Below are 18,365 nucleotides of genomic sequence, written 5' to 3'. Positions count from 1 at the left end.
TGATTGATCTAAATTAATTTCAAAAACAAATTTAATTTCTTCTACATACTATATAAATTTAATAAAATACATCTTTATACACCTATCTAACCTATATAAGAAATTCAATCTAAAAAAAACTTTTTAAAATAAAAATATACACATTAAATATCTGGTACTAGTACTACAAATGAATAACCTTATTCATAACCTGGGTAAACTCGAACACCACAAGAAATACCAAAATCATGGAAGTTGCCACCCTCTTAAGTTTCCTCTCATAAAATTCCTTTCCGTGGTTATATAGGAAACTAAATTGGAAGTAATACCACCGATTAAAACAAATTGGGTGGTGGATTAAGCATGAAATCTAACTGTATCTAATAGAATAGCGTTTGGTATATGCGGTTCAAGATTTCATATGCCTTCGAAGGGAGCACAATTTCTCCCTCCTATCCTTATCTTGGGACACGCTAAAATTACTCCCATACATGCAGGCCCAAAAGCTTGTATGCCTTCGTTGCTCAGTATTGCCCAACACGATATGTTTTTCGGCAGAGTATTTGAAGTGGGTCTCCTCCGAAATGCCATTTGATTCATTTAGACTTAAATGGGTGTTTTTCGTAGCCTGAGACTTGATTACTGGCACTCCTCATTGCACAATGGCTTCAAGATTGGTGGCACCGATTTTGTCAAGTTGAAATACTTAAATAAAAAATCAGTCCCCATTTGGCCCTCAAGGCATCACTACCATTATACGAGAATTTCAGTGGTTAAAAGCAACAATGACAATGGCAACCGCAGCAACAATTGGGCATCTATACATGGGGTTCCTTCAGTGGCTCCATTGCTTGCAGCCTTGGCATTGGTTTTACAGAACATGCGAGGAAGAGTAATGTTTCGTGGGGAACAGGGCCCTTACATCCTTGAAAACACAGTGAAAAAATGGATTGCAAGACTGCAGGGCTGCAGGGATATGGTGAAGGAAGCAGAGCTGGCTAATGGTAAGTTTTTACAGCAAGGTGGCATAGGAATGGCTCTTATGAGTACAACTTTAATGGCCAAGCAGAAGATTAGCCCTGTTTTGGAGATATTATGGGCAAACCCAACATTCATGTCTGGTCTCTTAGCATGGGCAATTGCCCAAATGCTAAAGGTCGTGACCACCTTTGTCGTGGAAAGGAGGTGGGACCTAAAAATGTTTGTGAGTTCAGGAGGAATGCCTTCTTCTCATTCTGCTCTCTGTTGCGCCCTTACAGCTTCTGTGGCCATTTGTCATGGGGTTAGTGGTTCTCTGTTTCCTGTTTGCCTGGGATTCAGTCTTATAGTTATGTATGATGCCATTGGTGTGAGAAGGCATGCTGGCATGCAGGCTGAGGTAAATCAATACTTGCCTGTTGCTTTTGATTTTTTGGTCATCATTTAACTGACGTTTATTCACATTTTGACTAATCTTGTAAGCATAATTGGGGAAAAAAATAATTTTGAGAAATTGGGCGTTCTTTCTACAAATAAAAGAGAATGCTCGGTAAAATAAGTTTGTCCTTAAATTAGCGGTCATTTATTTTCCAATCTCTAATATTTAGAAGTTTTCTAAAAACTACAAGTTTCATTAGAACTGGTTTTCACACAAATTCTGGAAGGGGCAAGTGTAACATTACATCTAGCTGATTTGGCAAGCACCAGATATGTACTTTTCTCTCGTCCAATACTTGCACTTGGTCTAAACTGTGCTCGCATCAATCAATTGTATTTTATGGTCTGACATACGATCACATTCTCAGTTAGATGCTCATAAGAAAATCACAATCGCATTGGAAATTATGATTTATGAATCTTCATTTTCTAACATTTCCCTCTTCCCTTCATAACTATGGAGCAGATGAGAACAGTCGCCTATATCTAGTAAGTTATACAGTGGCTAATTCTTCTAATGGTATGAACTAAGAAGAACTAGATCAAATCATGGTTCTCTTTGAATTGAAATAGTGCCATTATTAATGCATTTAATTGATCATACAGTGAGACTAGATAAGATGATCTTTGTGGGAGTTTATAATTTTGTCTAGAACCTTCCTATGTTTCCTTTTATGACCTTATTTGGATATGTGCTTGGTTGGCCGCCTTTGATATATGTATATTGGATGTGTATTATATACATCCAAACCCACTGTTCTCTCATCAAGTTTTATAAGTATTATAGTCAGTGGGCACCATCATATTTTTTCGTCTTCTTTTTCACAAAGTTGGTACATCATTTCTAAGGGTTCATATTTGCTAATTTCTTCATGGTATCAAACTAGGCGAGTCTTTCAAGACATCTCAATCTAAAAAATGTTTTCCAAAGAAGCCCTAATTTTCAGGAATTATGCATATCTTGCACACTGTTTGTGATTTTTTTTTTAATTTTGATTTTCAGAGTACTCAAGGATCCACGTAAGGGAGTTAGAGTCCAAATTTCAGTTTTCTGTGACTGTTTTTCATCAAGTTATTGCTTTTCTAGGGTTTTTTTATAAATTTGCTCTTTAGGGCACATTTTTTTGTAATTTATTTCTTTGCTTTTTTGGAAGCTTAAGAAAAATCATTTGAGGTATCATCTTTAAATTTGAGGCTGACCTCATTCTGAAATCGTTTAGTTAAAGTCTGGTCAAAAGCAACTAATCTGTATACTGCCACATGCTCTCTGCCCAGTACTGCATGTAAGATCATTGGATATCTGAAGTGCAAGCATCAGATCACCTACAAGCAGGCATTTGCTCTAGTTTCATGCATTGATACTGTCTGCGTTATTCTCTATTTAGCAGCCTCCTTCAAGTGGGAGGTTCATTAGAGGAATTTTAAGAGCACATTTCTTCATGAAGGTTTGCATTAGATCTACATGGAACAACCTTTTGTTTTTCAGAAGGAATTTGATTTGCCATTTGTTTGTTGACTTTACAGATCATTTTTTGGCTTAAGTGAGCCGCTTATTCATGGTATGGTCAGTATGCTTTGGATTTGATACAATGATTTGGTGTACAAGACTGTAATCCTCTCCTCTCGCTCCTTTATTGATGGGGACACAATTATAGGCAAACTCTACTCCCAGGTCTCCTCTTGTGGATGCTGCTCTATAGGTCATTGGTGGGAAATCTCATATATCTCACCCATACTTGGCTGAACATTTCCTTGTTGTCAGTCTTGTTTCTTGTTTCATGCAGACTCCTTGGATGCTTTATCTTCAAGCAGCCAAGCATATCCTTTGATACACCAAAGGATCTCTATATCTTGGCATTAATTATGCATTAGCCCCCCTAACTTGGTTGGTTATTGTGATGCCGATTATGTAGGGAATTCGGATTAGCTAGAAGAAAACTTATGGTTATATGTTTACCTTTGGTTCACGACCTATCAGCTGGAAGAGTAAGAACAAATGTCTCTCTCTGCTTGAAGCCAAATAAAGTGGAGAGGAAGCCACGTGCAAACTGATATGGCTTGGCACCCATTTTTCTCATCTGGTAGTTCCTTAAGAGGGGTCTTCTCTTATATACAGCATAGTTTAAAATTCAGACTTGGCAATTACTTGCCTGACCCAAATTTTTTTCTAAAAACTCCGTACTTGGCAAATTTATCAGAAATAAAAAAATCCTTTTAAAAGTATTCTTTAAAAACATGCATATTACTGAATTTATGGACCATATTACTGATTACCTTCATATATAGATCAAAATTATAGTTCAATATGCTTCATTGACCAAAAATCTAGTTCAAAGTTTCAATACATATTAACTCCAAGAATTAATATCAACACAAATTACAAATTACAAATTTCTTCTATGACTTAAGCTCAGAAAAGTCTGCTGCTGCTGTGTGAGCGTCATGGAAGTAGATGATATAGCTGTAGCATCCTCAACAAGAGTCTCAGTCATAGGACCAAGCTGTGCATGTGGTGAACCTGCCACTAACGGCTTCCCATTGTTAAAGAATAAACTGTTCACCTTTGCCTAAATTGATCTGAATGCTTCAACTATTGTACCTACTCAAAATACTTTTTGAAGTCGGCAGAATCTAGAAGTAACTTTGATGGCCCTTTCTTTAAGAGTTGGAAAGCCAACTTCTGAACATGTAACCAGTGGCTAGAAACAGTAAGGTGCTTCAACATGTACTTCTCATAGAGGGTGATTAAGTATTCCAATGCACTTTTTTTGGTCAATAAAGAAAATGTTTTAAGGTCCTTTGTTTTAATCTTACCTTAAAAATTTGTGGTAGAAAGGAAAGATGCCAATTGAAGCTACAATAGCAAAGTGTCTCAATGAACACATGACCACCATGACATGCGAATCTAGCAGATCAGCTGAATGTTTTGTATTGTTGATAGTCCTTTTTCCAACATGGGTTGACTGTAGAAAATATCATCTGAAAGAACTTTCTCAACAGTCCATCAATCTGGAAGCAGATTAGCCAAAGCAGTTATTATCATCTCTACAACATCTACAGCACAGCTGTTTGGAGATTTTATGAGATAAATATTGCCATACTTGCATATTTGGCTGAAAATTTTAAGTGGATATTGACTGCAGCAACTGAGGAAGCCTTCTCCTACATCTTCATTGTCAACCTCATGCCTGTAAGTACTATCATTAAGAACCTCATCCTCACTGTCAATTTTGTGGACTGGACTTCTTTGATATTTTCTTACAGCTTCCATCATAGAAATTTAAGTTCTTAGAGCAACCCCTTTTTATTTCCCTTGTAAATTCCAATGTACTCTGGAAGGGAAAGGTATTTAGGCGATTTTCATTATAAGTTTTTTGTAAACTCAGATGTTGATTAATTTCTGTACATCTTTTTAAAATCACATGTTTTTAGTGAAGAATCAAATGTTTTTAAAATGAATCTGGATGTTCTTGTATGTGTTGTAATGAAATAACCCTAGGAAGAATCTGATCTTTAACTTGCAGTAGTTAGCGAATGACTGTTACACATTTAACATTAACATAAAATGATGAACTGTGATTTTTTTCAAAACAGAAGCAAATCTATACACTTGCACAGTTCAAAGTAAATAGTTTCAATCCAATGAATTACTGTGAATCAACTGGTTTCACCAGATTCAAATTTGAAACTGTAGTTCCTATAAACATTAATCAATTAGTACAGTCAATGGACTGACCATAATGAGGCTGAGGACCTAGTGGCAAAAATCTGCAAGCCTGTGTCTGCTCCTAGTTTGTCTGTAGGTGAATAGGAACTTTTTAGTACCCTCCACTCAGATCTGGGAACAAAGGTTCAATTGGATTGCGCAAACACCTTCAGAACTCTGTCCTGAAACACCCAGGGACTGGATAGATGCACTGGATCTGTAGTGAAGATCGGGCTGGTGCAGCTACTGCCAAATGTGTGGAACAGGACACCTGGCTTTCAATCAGATCCAGAATCAGTTTATGCTCAGTTGATTTGCTGTAGACTGGAAGTGTAATGGCCCGAGGCATGATGATCCCCAAACTTGGTTATCGCTGAACATGCTGGTCTAGATTTGTTTGATGATGTAATTTGCCATTTCTTTGGATTCCCTAATTCAGTCCTGAGTTGGTTACACAGGGGCTTGCACCCCCTGACCCCTCCCAAGATATATAAGTGGCTGTAGAAAGAATAACCCAGCAAAAATTAATGAAAAACTTGGGTGCTCAAAAATCTCCACTCCTTCCCATGTAGTGTCTTCAAGTGGAAGATTCATTCATTTCTTTAGTAAAAGGTGAAAGAATAGTTCACTCTGTCTTCACCACGCTGCTCCATTAAGATTCTTTCATTTCACCAAATATTTTGGAATAACCTTGTTTCTCAGCTTCTTTTCTCTTACAGCCATGATTGTGTTTGATGCCAACATCAACCTTCCTTCATCATCAAGCAGGGGTAGCTCTAAGGAAGGAGCAACTTGCTACCCAAGAGCCTTCTTAAGGCATGACACGTGTTTATCGCTGAACATGCTGGTCTAGATTTGTTTGATGATGTAATTTGCCATTTCTTTGGATTCCCTAATTCAGTCCTGAGTTGGTTACACAGGGGCTTGCACCCCCTGACCCCTCCCAAGATATATAAGTGGCTGTAGAAAGAATAACCCAGCAAAAATTAATGAAAAACTTGGGTGCTCAAAAATCTCCACTCCTTCCCATGTAGTGTCTTCAAGTGGAAGATTCATTCATTTCTTTAGTAAAAGGTGAAAGAATAGTTCACTCTGTCTTCACCACGCTGCTCCGTTAAGATTCTTTCATTTCACCAAATATTTTGGAATAACCTTGTTTCTCAGCTTCTTTTCTCTTACAGCCATGATTGTGTTTGATGCCAACATCAACCTTCCTTCATCATCAAGCAGGGGTAGCTCTAAGGAAGGAGCAACTTGCTACCCAAGAGCCTTCTTAAGGCATGACACGTGTTTATCGCTGAACATGCTGGTCTAGATTTGTTTGATGATGTAATTTGCCATTTCTTTGGATTCCCTAATTCAGTCTGAGTTGGTTACACAGGGGCTTGCACCCCCTGACCCCTCCCAAGATATATAAGTGGCTGTAGAAAGAATAACCCAGCAAAAATTAATGAAAAACTTGGGTGCTCAAAAATCTCCACTCCTTCCCATGTAGTGTCTTCAAGTGGAAGATTCATTCATTTCTTTAGTAAAAGGTGAAAGAATAGTTCACTCTGTCTTCACCACGCTGCTCCATTAAGATTCTTTCATTTCACCAAATATTTTGGAATAACCTTGTTTCTCAGCTTCTTTTCTCTTACAGCCATGATTGTGTTTGATGCCAACATCAACCTTCCTTCATCATCAAGCAGGGGTAGCTCTAAGGAAGGAGCAACTTGCTACCCAAGAGCCTTCTTAAGGCATGACACGTGAAAAATGTTATGAATTCTATTGTTTTCTGGAAGTTTCAGCTCATGTGCAACCTCACCAATCCTCCTTATGATATTATAAGGTCCATAAAATTGTGACTTCAACTTTTCAGCACTTTCCTTGAGGAAAGATTCTCTATACGGATGTAACTTCAAGAATACCATGTCTAGCACTTCAAAAAACCTTTCAATTCGGTGGCAATCAGCATACACTTTTTGCTGGTTTTGGGATAACTGAAGGTTTTCTGGGTGCATTCACAATGTCTAAACTTTGTTGAATCAAATCTCTAGCCCTCGGTACTCTACTATTCGAAAGAATTGAATCCATGAATGAAATAGCAATATAACCATAGAGTGCCTTGAAAGGAGTCATACCTATAGACATGTGATGAATAGAATTGTAGCAATACTCCCCAGGGTGCAACACTTTACCCATGGTGTTTGCTGCCTTGTAACATAGTTCCTGAAGTAACTTTCTATCTATTTGTTCACAATTCCATCTATTTGAGGATGATAGCTAGTGCTTAGGGTCAATTTTTTATCTGTCAATCGAAAGAGTTTTTGCCAAAACAAGCTAATAAATCTATTGCCCCTGTCACTCACAATCTTCCTTGGGAGCCCATAAAGTTGTCATGTCCCCACCATGTTAGGAGAGATCACAGCATTATTTAATAGACCGCTGCCTTAAAACCTTGATGAATTCAGAATATAAAAGAGGCGGTTCTCCTAATGAGGGTCAATAGGGATTTGTTAGGCGGTGATTCCTTGATTAAGAGCTATGACAGTTGTTACCAAAAATAGCAAGTTAACTAATGAGGAGGTAACGAATAAGAAAATATATAAATTAAAATATATGTCACTCTATCTGAATATTTCAACAAGGGACAGCATTGTCTAAAGCAGTGATTTGTAGAGCATAAAGAATAATATCTAAACAAAGCCTAAATTCCCATCGATTCCAAGCAGATGCGATTAGTGAAGGGACAACAGTTACTTTAGAATGGATGCCTCTTTTATGAAGAGAGATATGCTTAGCCAAGGTTGTGACTCTATGTCTTCTCTTGAAGGCTATATAAGGCAGATTCTCATTTGGAGAAAGGCATCAATGAAGCAATTTAAGATCTGATCTGGATTTGAAAGACAACAAGAAATTGGATTATTAAGCAGTACTAATCTAAATCTCTAAAACAGTCATAGCAGAAAATATTATATTTCTGAAATAATTGATATTCTATATGTTGAATCCAATGCTTGTTATTTTATTCCATGTCAGATTTATTTATTTAAGTAATTATGCATTTGGTTTTATAAGGCAATCGTATTTAGAAATCGCAAGGGAACATAATAGGGAGGCAAGAGTACGGGTCCCCTCAATTAAGTAGACCACCCATTGAGTTGGTACTGTAGGATTTGAGAAATACAAATCCACAGAACCCAAAAGAAACCTGCATGCAAGAAACCTGTCACAGAGAAAGAGAGAGAACATATACAAGGGTTTTGGCTCTGACAGAGAGAAAAGATGTATTATCAGAGAAAAATGAATCAAGAATATGAATAATACAAGAGATCAATCCTTATAAAGGAGATCAACACCAAAAGGAAAACCTAACCCTAAGGTGTGAGCATTTAATAATTAAATATTAATTATTAAATGACTAATGTATGCATAAAGAGAAATCTTAAGAGGAGAGCAAAGTTAATTAATTACTTTACTCTAACACCCCCCCTTAAGATGAGCTACAATGCAGCTACAAACAATGCAGAAGAAAGCAAAGGAACTACAATGCAAAAGAGGGTCCCGGCAACAAGGCCTGATGAGGTACCCGAATACAAGAAAATCTCTATAAAGCGGAGTAAAGGAGAAAACCCAGTGGGAAAAAACTCCTCTCCAAAAAGAGATAAAGAATCATGCTGAAAAGAAAACATGAAGGAAGGAAGGCCTCATTGAGACCCCCCAAGGACAACTTCCTTCACCCCAAGCATTGAGCGCAACTGAAGATAGCGCGGAGATGCCAAAGGTTTAGTGAAGATGTCTGCAACCTGCTCCTCTGTAGGAATATACTCCAAGATGAGAGAACCATCCTGAATCAACTGTCTGATGAAGTGCATGTGGATTTCAATATGCTTTGTCCGCTGATGCTCCACTGGGTTGCGAGAAATGTGAATGGCGCTCTGGTTGTCACACCAAAGAATAGTGGGACAATCTGGAGGAAACCCAAACTCTGTCATCGATTGCCAAAGCCATAAAACCTCCTGACTGGCTAACACTGCTGCACGGTACTCAGCCTCTGTAGATGATAATGCAATAGCAGATTGCTTCTTGCAAGACCATGTGATAGGACCAGAACCAAGGCAAAAAACGAAGCCAGAAGTAGACTTCCGATCATTGACATCACCAGCCCAATCGGAGTCAGTGAAGCCAATGATGTGAGGGGATCCTGAAGAGTAGTGAATGCCATAAAGTGTGGTGCCCCGAATATATCTCAAAATACGTTTGGCTGCTTGCCAATGGCTCTCATGAGGATCATGGGAGAACCGAGAGACAAGGCCAACCGCAAAGGAAAGATCAGGACGAGAATGTGTCAGGTACAACAGACTGCCAACCAACTGCCTGTATAAAGTGGGGTCTACTGAAGGAGTAGAGCAAGTGGAAGACAAAACAACACCTGACTGAAATGGAGTGGGGGCAGACTTGCAATCAAGCATGCCAAATCGCTGAAGCATATCAAGAGCATACTTCTCCTGAAAAATGGAAATCCCATCCGAAGACTGAATAACCTGTAGACCCAGAAAGAAGTGCAAGAGACCAAGATTGGTCATCTCAAACTGCTCCATCAAAGCTCTCTGAACACTCTGAATCATGGAGGATGAGCTACCTGTAATGATGAGATCATCTACATATAGCACTAGAATCAAAAGATCACCCTCATGACGTTGAATATAGACTGTGTGATCGGAATGACAGCGTGTGAAGTGCGAGGAAAGCAAGAAGGAGTCCATCTTCTCATACCAAGCCCTGGGGGCTTGTTTGAGACCATACAATGAACGTCGAAGTCTGCAAACCAAAGAAGTGTCCTGCACAAAACCCTGAGGCTGCTCCATATAGATCTCCTCATGTAGGTCTCCATGCAAGAAGGCACTCTTCACATCCATCTGAAACACTGTCCATCCCTGTGAAGCTGCAAGTGAAAGTACCAGGCGTATAGAATTCATCTTGGCGACAGGAGCAAAGGTCTCAGAGTAGTCAATACCCTCTACCTGAGAAAACCCCTTCGCAACAAGACGGGCCTTATACTTATCAATAGAACCATCTGTAGCATACTTGGTACGATACACCCACTTGCACCGAACCAACTTTCTTCCCTTAGGAAGAGGACAAAGATCCCAAGTATGATTCTTCATCAAAGAAGAATACTCCTCATCCATGGCCCTATCCCACTCTGGGTGTCCTGTCGCCTTTGAAAACTTTTGAGGATCATCTGAAAGGGTATGACTCAAAAGACTAGAACTAGATGTCTGAGCACGAGTGCGACGAGTATCTAAAGGATCACCTGCCAAAGAACCAGCTGCATCAACAGTATCACGGGCCCACTTCGGCAAAGACGGAGCAACTGGTGGTGGTGGAGATGGTGGATCATGATCTACATCATCCTCAAGAGATAAGTAATCCTCAAGAGATGAAGAGGAAGGAGTAGGCAATGAGGGAGAAGCTGGTGATGGAGAATCCATCTGAGGATAGCACTCATCAAACTGGACATCCCGCCGAAACAAGACCTCTCTGGAATCAGGATCAAACAACCTGTATGCCTTAACATCCTCACAGTAGCCAACAAATATGAGTGGTCGGCTCTTCCTCTCCATGGCTATCCGCTGAGCATCAGGAATAAATGCCCAAACCTCACTACCAAAAACTCGGAATGTAGAAACATCAGGCTTGACATGGGTCCAAGCCTCCTCAGGAGTCATATGTCGTAATGCCTTATGGGGCATCCGGTTCTGAATATAATTGGCACAATTGACTGCCTCAGCCCAAAATGAAGAACTCATAGCTCGAGACTGTATCATACAATTTGCCATCTCCCGTAAGGTTCTGTTCTTTCTCTCAGCAACACCATTCTGTTGAGGGGTATAAGGAACTGTAAACTGATGCTGTAAACCATGCTCAGTGCAAAAATCTCTGAAAGCCTGATTTACATACTCCCCCCCATTATCTGTGCGTATCCTCCTGATAGAAAGTCCAGATTGCTTCTCCACAAATGTCTTAAACTTCCTGAAAGAGTCAAAGACATCAGACTTGTACTTAAGAAAGTACACCCATGTACGTCTGGAGAAGTCATCAATAAAAGTGAGTACATAACGGGCCCCTGAAAAAGGAGTCGGAAAGGACATAAGATCACTGTGTACCAACTCTAGGGCTGCCCTAGCACGAGAGGCTCGACCCTTAGGAAAAGGATCTCGATGATGTTTGCCAAGGACACAACCACGACATACACCATCTGTACAAGAAATTTGTGGAAGCCCAATCACAAGTGCCTGTGTACTCATCTGCTGTAGATATCTGTAATTGACATGACCAAAACGCTCATGCCAAAGCCTGCTCACTGAATCTGCATGTGCTATAAGAGAGGAACCAACAGTGTCTGAACTCTCAAAGCCATCAAAACTATATAAGTGAGATGCAGAATCCACACTCCCAGTAGCCACAACCAAGTCAGGATCATGAAGATCTCGAATAACCACATCATGTGGAGAGAACTCAACTGTCTTACCAGAGCCAGAGTGGCAAATCTGATAAACGGATAGAAGGTTTGTCGAAATGTCAGGAACCAAAAGCACATTTTGAAGACAACCACCATCCAATGAAACAGTACCAGAACCCTGAACGGAAAGTTGTGCTGAGTCACCAACTGCAATATGTCTAGTGCCTGTAGGAGCAAGAGTGGTGACCAAATCTTGTGTGTGTGTCATATGGTGAGAGGCACCAGAATCTAGAATCCAAGTGGACGCTGAGGACAATGCTCGTGCAGAAAGAGCATGACCTTTCCCTGTGGGCTGTGAAGGAGGCTGTGGTGCACTGATATTATGCTGCTGCATGGCTTCCTCCAAAGCCTCTAAACGTTTCCAACACCTGGAAACGGGATGTCCTTCCTTGCCACAAAAACTGCAAGGATCACCTGATTTCTTCTTAGTCTTGGAGGAAGACTCACCAGACTTTGAAGATTTGCCCTGTTTAGAATTGAATTGTGGTTTTGAATCAGACTTAGGTGGTGGCTTGGAGGGATTCTCACTAGCCTCTGAATCTTTCTTAGGCTTCGGTTTCTGCTTCTGTTTTCCTTTGGAGGACTGGGCTACCAATGCTTGGTTCTGTGAACCTGAAAGTGAATCCAACTGCTTAAGCTTAGCTTGCTCACGAGTCAGACGATCACAAAAGACCTCAAAAGAAGGCATGACATGTCGAGCACCCAAGGCATCCATGGTGGAATAGAAGGTCGAAGAGAAGATCTGAAATGGACCCCGAAGCTTGGAGAGAATCAGGAAAATGCACTCTGTATCAGTCTTAGTCTTACCACAACCCTGCAAGATAGATCTTTGCTGTTTGAACTTCATCAGAAAGTCCTCAATAGAAGGAAATGAATCAGGTACCAAGGAAGTTAACTCTGCCTCAAGCTGCAAAGCTCTGAACTCGTTGACAGTACCAAAAAGTCCCTCAAACTTGGTCCAAATGGCTCGAGGAGTGATACAACCTTCAAGATGAAACTGGAGACTGTCGGAAATGTGTAAAGCCATCAATCTCATAGCCTGATCCATATTGTTCCTGTGCTGCATAATCTCAAAAGGACGTGTCAACTGAGGCTGAACCTCATCCAAACAGGACCATAACCCTTTTGACTGGAGAAGAGTCATCATGCGACCCTTCCAAGTGTGGTAATTATGCGGTGTGAGAGATTCAATAGGTCTGTCTGCCATCCTGTGAACTGTGCCTCAACTGCTCTGAATTTTTAATTATTATTAAGTGGTCTTTCAGAACTAGACAGAAGATGCAGAAGGGGGTTTGATTTTTTTGTATTGGTGTTTGTAAATTCTAGTTTTCTGATGTAAATAACAGAAAGCAAGAGAAAACACCCCCCCACAATGCAAAAAACTAATCCCCAGTACAAACTGAAAGCCAGAAAATGATAGAAAGCAATAACAGGTTGAGACAAAATTTGGAGCACCTGAAGATTTTTTTGATGAAATAGACTGTATATCTGAAAAGAGCACAGAACCACCTTTCCGACGCCTATTCGCTTTCGAAAAACGGAGTCCGTATGCAAAAGATATGGCTCCTGGAGTGCAAAAAACTTGTTCTAACTTCGACTGGCAAAAAACACTACAAAATGGAAAAATCAGAAAAAAAGATCTCCATCTTTTAGATCGGGCTCGGAACCAGCTTTCCAACGCCTATTTTCATTCGAAAATCCGAGCTAAAATGCCCGAGTTATACCCGATTTAGTAAAACTGCTCCAAAAGAGCCCAAATAGGCCCTTTAAGCCCTCAAGGGCTTAAAAAAATTAAACCCCTGGTCCGCTGGGCGACCAGGGGCTAGCGCAGGTGGCTGGCGGCGCTGTGGCGGTGCAGGGGCAGTGGCGGTGTGTGGGCTGCGCGCGAGCGGGGCGCGGGTGGCGCGTGGGCGGCGCGCGGGCGGCCGTCGTGGCTGGGCGGGGCGAGGGCGGTTACCGCCGGCGGCGGTGGCCGCCGGGCTGCGCACCTGCTGCACCGGCCGATAAATTGGCTGCGCCCTTTTTAAACCAAAAAACTGCGTTTTTTAATTGTTTTTTGATTTTTTTTTGATTTTTTTGAATATTTCCGCCTCGGTTTTCGTGCCCTAGGGCCGTACGGCCTTGGGGCCAAAAAAAATTTGCCTCCTGGTGCAACTGTGTCCAAATCGGACGAATTTTATATGGAAATAGGGGTTTTTGGGCGCTACGAGCTCAACGGTGAGGTCCGTTTGGGCTCAAAGTGCACCGAAAAAAAATACCCCCTATTCCAAAATAAAAAACAGAAGACAAACACAGATCTGATGCAACCAAAACCTGGATCTCAAAATCTTTCAAAATTCTGAACAAGCTGCAGCAGATCCAGCTCTGATACCATGTAGGATTTGAGAAATACAAATCCACAGAACCCAAAAGAAACCTGCATGCAAGAAACCTGTCACAGAGAAAGAGAGAGAACATATACAAGGGTTTTGGCTCTGACAAAGAGAAAAGATGTATTATCAGAGAAAAATGAATCAAGAATATGAATAATACAAGAGATCAATCCTTATAAAGGAGATCAACACCAAAAGGAAAACCTAACCCTAAGGTGTGAGCATTTAATAATTAAATATTAATTATTAAATGACTAATGTATGCATAAAGAGAAATCTTAAGAGGAGAGCAAAGTTAATTAATTACTTTACTCTAACAGGTACTTGTGGGCCAAGGGGTTGAATTGTCTTAGTTGGATGTTCCACGCCCTTGGGCTTAGTTGAGGAGGGTAGTTGTCTAGGCGCCCTATTGTGCTTTCTCCTCATGTTTTTTGATATGGTCAACCCTTAGGAATGGGCTATAATGTGCATGTTTACAATAAGAGTTTCATTATTATGTTGCTTCATGTAATAATTATTTTCCCAAATTCAATTGCTATTGTGTAATTTAATCTTGTAAATAAATTTTATTATTGGTTTTGTTACTTTTGGGCAAAGTTCAGGGTTATCCCCAATGGGGACATTACAATTGGTATCAAAGCATTAATCCTGCAAAACTGTGGGACAAACCTACGTAACCGCTGTACAGTTAGGGTTAACTATTCAACCCCTTCCTTAAGTGAATCAAAAAATAAAATCAGATAGTGTAATGTCCCCATCTTGAAATAGGATTTAATAATAATTAATAATAGACATAAAATAATAAAAATATAATATAATATAATTAAAATGTAATTAAGTTAATGAATGGTCAAAAGGCATGGAATGAAGAGTTGTGACTCTCTCAAACATAAGATATAAAAGGGAGAAGAGATAATTTGAAAAGGGATAAGGAGGAGAGAAGAAATGAATGGAAGCATGTGAATCAAGGAAGGATTAATGGAAGAAGAAAGGAATGGGAAGTCGATAAGGAAGTGTCTCTTTCAAAGGGCAAGAATTATGGGGTACTAATTGTGAAAGGTTGTCTCTTTCAAAGGGCAAGAATTATGAAGGGTTGTACTATTTCAAAGGGTGGAAATTGTGAAAGGTTACGTCTCTTGCCAAAGGGCAGGCACGATGAGGAGATGTGACCTCTCCCTCACATGGGAAGATAGAAAGGGAAGAAGGTTCATTTGAGGAAGAGAGGGAAGGGAGATCAATTTGGAGAATAAAATATTATTCTCACAGCAAAATGAGAAATGGTGATTTATTTGTTATGGAATTTGGTGCCTCAATTCCTATGAAAGGTGGTGACTCTTCCACCAATAAAATATAAAGGGGAGATCATTTAAAGGAAGGGCAGGAAGAAAGATGGAATAAAATATAAAAGGCATTAAAAGCAGATTTAGGAGCAGACCTAAATCAGGAAGAGATCAGATTTGGCATCTATAAGAAACTGAGCATACAGCAGTTCGATTCTATACTGTGGTTTTAGTATAAGTTCTCCCTACATAGCAAAATGAATACTATTTATATATGCACACTGCTGATTAAGGATGCATTGCTGTTTATGACTGTCTAATATAGCATAATGAATATTATTTCTATCTGTTCATTGCTGATTCATATTGTGCTATTGCTTATGACTGTTTAATATATAGATATATAGAATATGTGACATAATATAGGATGTTCTCTATACATTCTGTTTTTCAACCCATGGTAGGGGTAATAAGGGATTACAAGGAGGGAAACAGTGAAGGGGTACTCTTCTAGGTATGCCACCTCATGGTGGTGACCGAATGGTTCCATGAGGCCAAGGGAGTACAAGGGGTACTGCCTTTGGGCCTAGAAGGGATGGACTTCTGGGGCACCCTATTGTGAATCCTCCTCATCCCCCTATCATGGTGAATGAATATACCAAGAAGTCAATCATAGGAAATGGGAAATGGATGGCAAGATGAAGGGGAACGGTTATAGGACACCTCACTAGGTAAACCACCTCATATGGATGGCATGGGCCACATAAGGCCAAGAGGGATGGTATATCCACTCTTGGGCCTAGGGTAGAGGATCTCTAAGGCACCTTATCGAGTCACCTTATCCTAGCTTCCCTATGGTTGAATTTCCCCAATCAAGTAGAGATATCTTATGATTAAGTTTATGTTCCTAACCCTAGTAGGAAAGTTACTTGGAATTGTGATTTTAGGGCAAAAACTAGGGCATTTACAAAAAGGGACATTACAAATAGGCCAACATTGCACTGCTATATGTGTGTGCCTTTCAAATGTGTGCTTCGTGTGTTGCTTGTATTTACATAGCTTCATGCCCTACATGTATTTATGCTTCATGCCTTAGGTGTATTACTTCATTCCTTGCATGTATTTATGTGTATTACTTCATGCCTTATGTAGATGCTTCATGCCTTGCGTGTCTTTATGTGTATTGCTTCATTCCTCACATGTATATATGCTTAATACCTTACGTGTATTGCTTCATGCTTTACATGTCTTAAGTAGATGCTTCATGCCTTACATGTATTTATGTCTATGCTTCATGTGTATTTATGGATATGCGTCGTATCTTATGCATATTTATATGTTTGCTTCATGTCTGATGTGTTTTCAGAATGTTTACTCCATGTGTGTTTTATATGTGTACCTTTCTCATGTATGCTTCATATCTTACGTGTACTTATGTGTTTGCCCCATGTCTATCATGTTTTCAGCATGATTACTTCATGTGTATGTGTGTTCCTAATGTATGCCTCGTGTCTTGAATATGCTTCACATCATGTTTGATGTGTTTTCAACAAGTTTATTCCATGTGTGTTTTATGGGTACTTATAAATGTTTCAAGAGCCATATTCTTGCATTCAAATTAAAATAGGGTGCATGTTTTAGATCATCAAGGTCCTTCTGCAAACATGAGTCTCATGCTCATATACTTGTAGAGCCTTGTATTATGAAGATATAATGTAAAAATGAGCATATTTAGTGAGTCTAACAACAACCATACGGATACAATCCTTCCCTTGCACGTTTGGGAGTCCTGTGAGTCAATCCATGGAGATGCTCTCCTATTTTCGATTTGGAATGCACAAGGATTGCAACAAACCAGCTGGAAATACATATTCTATTTTGTTTTGTTGGCAAACCAAACACTCCCTAACATGCCTCAAGAAATCACTTTTGAGACCCTTCCACGAGAAACACTCTTTTACCTACTTGTATTTCTTATAGTACCCTAGATGACTAGCAAGAGTCGTGTCATGACATGCACTCAAAATTCCCTTCACTTTTGATTCTGGTATAAGATACACTTAGTCCTTATAAGGAATGAGCTTATCAACCACTTTGTACCTATCATCTTGTAGCTTCCCATCCAAAATGTCAGTAGCAAATGTGTTATTGGCATATTTGACCATTATAGAAACCTTTCAATCAGCAGATATATCAGTCATAGAACAAAAATAAGGTTTCCCAGAGAGTGCATCAACCACCACATTATTCTTTCCCTTAACATATTCAATGTCAAAATCATAGGCCTGTAGCCTACTTACCCATATTTGCTGTCTATCATTCAAATCCTTCAAGTTGTGGAAGAAATTCAAGCTGTTATGATCTATTTTCACCACAAACTTCCCACAAATTAGGTATTGCCTGAATATGTGGATGCATGATGGCTAACATCTCTTTTTCATAAATAGAGAAGCTATAACATCTCTTTGTCATAAATAGAGAAACTACTTGATGTCTCCTTGAGCTTCCTACTTTCAAATGTTATAGCATGTATTTTGCATCAAAACTGCTCTAATCCCCTCTTCTGAAACGTCGGACTCTAAAGTGTAAGGAAATTAAAATTTTGGAATAGCCAAAACAGAACATGAACTCATTTTGAGCTTGTTAAAAGTTCTTTGTGCTGAAGTGCTCCAAGAGAAAGCCCCATTTCTTAGTCAAATCTGTCAATAGGGCTGCAAGTTGTGAAAACCTCTTGACAAACCTCCTATAGTAGTTGCAAAGTCTCACATATCCCCTCAAATGTGACAAAGTCCTAGGCCCAGGCCAATCCCTTATTGCCTTGATCTTCTCCTCATCCATGCTAACCCCCTGGGCACTAATCTTATGCCCCAAATATAATATCTCCATCAAACCAAACTCACATTTGGATGCTTTGGCATAGAATGAATGCTGCTTTAGTATGCCAAGCACCTCATTTATGTGCTTCAAATGATCCTCCCATGTCCTATTGTAGGTCAAGATATCACCAAATAAAACCAACACATGTCTTCTCAGATTTAAAATAAATACTCAATCCATGCATGATTGAAAAGTAGTAGGTGCACTGGTCAATCCAGATGGCTTGA

At 39.7% G+C, this 18,365-nt stretch overlaps 1 protein-coding gene across 1 annotated transcript in view; it reads left to right on the top strand.

The window, feature by feature from the left end:
* Positions 1-333: 333 nt before the first annotated feature.
* The window catches only part of LOC131044254 (uncharacterized), a 31,416-nt gene continuing 13,384 nt past the window's right edge, over positions 334-18,365 (top strand). The window contains exon 1 of the mRNA XM_057977550.2: positions 334-1,357. Within this exon, the coding sequence (XP_057833533.2) occupies positions 590-1,357 (768 nt within the window). The 5' untranslated portion in view covers positions 334-589. The remainder of the gene's footprint in view (positions 1,358-18,365) is intronic.

This window comes from Cryptomeria japonica, chromosome 3 (assembly GCF_030272615.1).
Source record: "Cryptomeria japonica chromosome 3, Sugi_1.0, whole genome shotgun sequence".
Classification (NCBI taxonomy): domain Eukaryota; kingdom Viridiplantae; phylum Streptophyta; class Pinopsida; order Cupressales; family Cupressaceae; genus Cryptomeria; species Cryptomeria japonica.
This window is presented reverse-complemented; position numbering and strand designations above follow the sequence as displayed.